General features: G+C 38.8%; 1 protein-coding gene across 1 annotated transcript in view; it reads right to left on the reverse strand.

Moving 5' to 3' along the window:
* Positions 1–5363, reverse strand: part of PAPOLG (poly(A) polymerase gamma) — a 42664-nt gene extending 37301 nt beyond the window's left edge. The window contains exons 1-5 of the mRNA XM_048506950.1: positions 5302–5363; positions 5094–5160; positions 4034–4115; positions 2616–2725; positions 1351–1404 (exon numbers count right to left, since the gene is read on the reverse strand). Of these exons, the coding sequence (XP_048362907.1) occupies positions 1351–1404; positions 2616–2725; positions 4034–4115; positions 5094–5160; positions 5302–5348 (360 nt within the window). The 5' untranslated portion in view covers positions 5349–5363. The remainder of the gene's footprint in view (positions 1–1350; positions 1405–2615; positions 2726–4033; positions 4116–5093; positions 5161–5301) is intronic.
* Positions 5364–6000: the final 637 nt, after the last annotated feature.

The following is a 6000-nucleotide window of genomic DNA, read 5'->3' on the forward strand; positions in this document are numbered from 1 at the left end:
TGCATACTCCATGCTTGATAGAGAAGGGAATGCCTGCATGCATTTTGTGGGCAATCAAAAAATTACATCCTTACCTAATAGGGTCTAGAAGTTTATTGTAAAGATCTGACCATGAAATCAGCTTTGGCCTTTTTTGAGCAAGATGAGAAAACATGCAATGCTCGTAGTATTTTGAGATGGTCCTTAGCCCTACAAGATTATGAATTTGAGGTTGACACTATAAGAGGGTAGGTGTATTATTGCTTGATACTGCACTAAGTCGTCAGGGTAATTGACGTTCAATTATATATAATTGCCTGTATGATATGATTGGATCTAACTGAAATTTTGAGACATTTAGCCCCTAAATTTCAGCTGAAAAGGGGCATGTGAAGAGTTCAGGAACATTCTGAAAGTGTCAGTTGGAGGATGTGGCTCAGAACACAGGAAGGGCAGTTAGTGAGTGAGGGTTTAACTGAAGCTGAAGCCCAGTTCGTTTTTTTCCTGAAGTTTTCTTTTGTTAATTCGTTAGAGCAACTTGTAAGCTTGCCTGTTATATGTAATAAACTACAAAAAAGAAGAAGTTTCTATGAGTGTATTGAATCAATAAGCAATTCAAGTAGAAGGGGACTGTGGAGTCTTCCTTGACACATCCTATTTGCACTTTCGTCTTTCTCAAATTAAGCTAATTTATCCTTATCTAGTTCATCACACAACATAGACTCTCAACTATTTTTCTCAGAACATGATGAACAGAGAGAAGCTAGGTATCATCTGCATAATGGTGAAACCATGACCTAAATCTCTGGATGAGCCAAGGTACTAATTTCCCATGGAAACATTTATTAAAACATTTATATCACATCTTACTTTGTGGTTCGAAGCAACTTACAATAACAGCTATTAAAACAAACAGCACACAAGACTCCATTGCATGGCCCCTGCCAACAATATTTCAGCATCACTTTCTCAAATATACTACGAGAAAAATCTGGAACCACTGTGACACTACAATTCCTGATCCCATCACAACCAAGTATCCCTTTGGATCATCAGGTTAATGAAATAAGGAGCTCAGTTGAGTGCCCCCTATCCATTTCTCAAATATTGGATAAACCTGCAATTTCTTATAGAAAATAATGATATTTATACTTTCAAATTTCATAAATTAGTCAGGCAGTCCACATATGCATTTTGTTGGTTTGACAGGAAAACAAGCACTGCATATGTTTTGATTTTTGAACAGTTTTTCTGTAAATTTTACATTGCTAATGAACAGTTATTCATAAACACATATTCCAAAGACATGCCCATATAAATGCATAACAATCTTTTATATTTTGCTTACTCAATAGCTTATTAACTATTTACCTCAATACCATCAAATTCAAACTTGATTACTGGTACATATGTATCTTGAACTGCCTGCAGGGAAAGGAAGAGAAGTTTTAAAGTAAGTTGTCCTTCAGATTAATCTGAGAACTGATGTGATCCAGGAAGATAAAAGTTTCCTCATATGAAAAGAAAGAATTCAATATCTATCTCAAGCAAGCTAGCCATATACATTCAGGGCATGTCTCCTACTCACATTTAAAATGCAAAGAGATTCAACTAGTGATGTGCACACATAGACAATTTAATGTCCCCCAGACAAAGCTTGTTTTTGAGAAACTCATGTTGACTTTTAGTGATCATGGCATTTCCTTCTAAGTGCTTACAGACTGTCTGTTTAATGATCTGCTCTAGAATCTTTCCTGGTATTGATGTCAGCCTGACTGGGCAGTAATTGTTTAGCACTTCTTTTTTCCTTTTTGAACATGGGGACAACGTTAGCCCTACTCCAGTCTGTTGGGACTTCTCTTATTCTCCAGGAATTCTCAAAGATTATTGCCAGTGATTCTGAGATTACTTCTGCCATTTCTTTTAATTCTCTTTGGATGTAGTTCATCAGGCCCTGGAGATTTGAATTCATTTAGAGTAGCCAGGTATTCCAGTACCACTATCACTTTATTCTGTGCTGGATTTCCCCTGCTGAATCTTCTGTTCCATTTCCCCCAGGCTGAGAACTGTTTTCCTTTGGGGAGAAAGAAGGCATAAAGTAGTTCTGCCTTTTTTCTGTCCCCTGTTAGCATTTTGCCATCTTCCCCACATAGTGATCCTACAATTTCCTTGTTCTTCCTTTTGCCCTTTTAATTTTTTTAACTTCTCTAGCAAGTCTGAGCTCATTCTGCACTTTAGGCTTTCTGACTTTTTCCCAACACATGCTGACAAATTGAATTGTTTGAATTCGTCTTTGGTGATTTCCACCTTTTCCCATTTCTTGCACATATCCCTTTTAAATCTTAGTGTTCATCTTATCAGATGAAGTGAGCTCTGATTCATGAAAGCTGTTGCTGGAATAAATTGTGTTAGTCTGCTTTAGAACATACCATGGGGTCTTACAGACTAAGGTTTGTGTTTTAATTGTCTGTAACATATTGGAAGCCAACCTGAGCCCATGAGGGGAAGAGTTGCATACTAGTTAGATAAAATAAAGATGAATAGTCCTCTGAAACAGCTACTAACATAATGTACATGTATCCCCCACCCATCCAATATACACATGTGAACTGTCCCAAGGGAAATAAGATACTTACTCTCAGGTTTCTGATACCATCTTGCTGCTTTAGCTTGTCAAAGAATGACTGGAAAAAGTCTGACCTTTCCACATGTCTGGGGGCAACACAGAGAGCATCTATATCAGCATCTACAAACATATACACAATTGGCACCAGTTAGTAGCTCAAGACTAGGCATTTTTTTAAAAATCAAAAAAGGTTCAAAGAGATGTAATCCCAATGACAACAGGCCAGGTTTGGGCTCAATGGCATAAAAATTTAGTTGATAACAACCCCATTATTATTAAAAGAAGAAGAGTTTGGATTTATACCCCCCTTTCTGTACTGTAAGGTGACTCAAAGGGGCTTATAAACGCCTTTCCTTTCCCTTTCCCCACAACAGACACTGTGTGGGATAGGTGAGGCTGAGCGAGTTCCAAAGAACTGTGTCTAGTCCAAGGTCCCTTGGCGGGAATGTAGGAGTGGGGAACCAAATCCAGTTCACCTCTCATGTGGAGGAGTGGGAAATCAAACCCAGTTTTCCAGATTAGAGTCTACCTGCTCTTAACTACTACACCACGCTGGCTCTCAGTAAAATGTCAGGTCCAGCTAGCTTTTTAAGTGATTTTTCAAAATAGAAAAGGTTGAACTTCAAGATTGGCTGATGTCAAGAGTAGATGGACTCTAATCTGGAGAACCAGGTTTGACTCCCCACTCCTCCACATGAGCAGCAGACTTTTATCTGGTGAACCAGATTTGCTTCCCCACTCCTACAGTCCTGCTGAGTGACTCTGGGTTAGTCATAATTTTTCAGAACTCTCTCAGCCCCACCTACCTCACACAGTGTCTGTTGTGGGGACAGGAAGGAAAAGGAGTTTGTAAGCCGCCTTAAGCCTCCTTACAAGAGAGAAAGGGTAGGGAGAGGTATAAATTTAAACTCTTCTTCTAGAATTCAGAAAAGCTTCCCCAAAAGCTCTGGTTCACAATACTGCACTTTGTAGTAACAGCACAAATGGTGCCAGCAAAGTATTGAAGCATACTAGTTTACCAAACTATTCAATTTGGTTGGGGAAAATGCAGTTTATTATAATCGTGGACAAAATATTAAAACAAAATCATAAGAATAATGCCCTTGAATTATTCACACAGCACCAGTGTGCTTATAGATTTCTGGAATAAAAATTTCCTATGAATGGCAAAGAAGGAAATTCTGAATATGACACAGTGTTTGGATTGGAACCATTTGAAAATATAGTTAGACAAAGAAATAAAAATAGGACTAAACATAACAAAAGAAGGATAATTTTGTATGGAATTATGTATAAAAGTAACTATTTTGTAAGATCAGCAATGCAAATTTAATGCATTCGATAGCAATACGTACATCGTGCACTTGTAATAAATAAGTTGTGTATTGTTTATTTGTGTAATTTATAATAAAAAAACCCACTGATTACCTTTGGTGTGCACGCCAAGCCGATAGGAACCAAATGTAAATATTTTACCACCAGAACTTGATGTGACTGAAGACAGGAGGTTCTGCAATACAATAGAAAACCTATTTTATCTTGGAAATCTTGGCCCATAAATTTGAGTGTTGAGGTTATTAGAAGAATTCGGTATTTCTGTCCCTCAGCAAAAACAGCTCTACTTGTTAGTGCACTACCTAATCAAGAGTGTTTCCATGTTGCATACACAGGCACATGGACCATCCACCCTCTTGGGCAACTCTGCTATCAATATTGGAAGGAGCAGGAAAGAGCCACCATTATACTGTTCTTGTTAAGAACAAGGAGGTTTCTGCAGTGGTGGGGGTGGTGAGGGTAGTAAATAGTCTTTGGGGTGATAAACTTTTGTCATTTTAATAGCAGTTACAAAAGCAAAAGTAATGTATCCTTAACACAGCAATGCTCACATGCAGTGACATTCGTACATGTGCCCTTATGGAACCCAATATGTAAAAAAAAAAAAGCTGAAAGACACCATTGCAGATGAAAGTTCATGCCACAGAAAGGTCAGTCAAGGATTACTATACTTTGCTGCGAGCACAGACAAAAGTTAGCTTGTACATGATGTTTTCAAGACAATTCTGATATCTACGACATCTAGCAAAGACTGGATGTGTATGCAGGAGAGACACAGCCGTTACCACAACAGTAAGCTTGCCTTTGCAGATGTAGAGAAATCGAGAAAGCAGCACCTAGAACTAAAGAATTCTAACAGAAGATGAAGCAGATCAGTGATCTCCAAGGGGTTTCCTAGCTTTCCTCTACCTCACTGAAGCAGGAAGTGCTTCAGAAGATGCCAGGAAAAATTGCCTGTGGGTCTACAGGGGCACCCAATCTGGAAAAGCTGCAACTTTCATTAGAGAGTGCTTTTCAAACTACTCCCATGTGATAGGATCCACTACCCTTTCTCTCAAGCCTACAAAAGCACTCATTCACTCAAAAAGGTTGAGGACTCCTGAAGTAGATCACCATTTTCAAAAAGGAACGTGTGCTTTGACAAAACTCTTACCTTCTTTTCACCAACTTCCACAATCCATTCTTTGGCCAAGTTACTCAGTTTCCTGAGAACAACTGACCTGTAATAGCCGGGGATAGGAAGAGAACTTTTTAGGAACTGTTTTACAATGTACGTCGTAATTTTAAAAGTCATTTAAAAGCCCTACCAACACAAATACCATTAAAATCCTAGTTATTAAAAGTATTCTGTTTGTCATTACCTTCTATTTAGTTCTTCCTCATCTTCAAATACACCAAATGGCTCCATGGCCTCAATCAACTTCTGTGTATAGATGTGATCTATTTTTCTTGGAGGTGCCAGGCTAACTGGAGTGGTGACTCCGTAGTGCCTTTGTTGCTGGTACTCAACCACAGAACTGCTGTATGAGGAAGTTACATTCAACATGAATGAGGATGAAAATTTCTACCCATCTCAGTAGCTATACATTTAAATAACAATTCACCTCTGTTACAAGCCACATGTAACAAAACATAAGGTATTAATGCAATCACAATTAATATCTGTACTTTGAAGTGGCATGCTACCAGAGACACAAAGTACTTCCCTATCGTAAGACACTCAAAGTTTCCTTAAAAAAGTCGGTATGAGCTTTACTTAACATACAACTTGTCTTTCTCTCCACTGGGGACCTAAAGCAGTTTACCTTGCTCTCCTGTCCGCACAACAACACTAAGAGTTAGGTTAGGCTAAATAACTGGCCCAAGGTCATCGAGCAAGCTTCCATGGCGGACTGGAGATTCAAAGTTGGGCTGCCGTGATCCTAGCTTGACACTAATCATACTCTCTCCCATAATGTTACCAGACTGACCCATGGTGGGTGGAGTTTCAAAACAAAGGGGGATGGGTACTGATGAGCAGACATAGCAAAATCTCCCACTTTCCTGTCTTCTGAAACTTC

This window comes from Sphaerodactylus townsendi, linkage group LG01 (genome assembly GCF_021028975.2).
Source record: "Sphaerodactylus townsendi isolate TG3544 linkage group LG01, MPM_Stown_v2.3, whole genome shotgun sequence".
Taxonomy (NCBI): domain Eukaryota; kingdom Metazoa; phylum Chordata; class Lepidosauria; order Squamata; family Sphaerodactylidae; genus Sphaerodactylus; species Sphaerodactylus townsendi.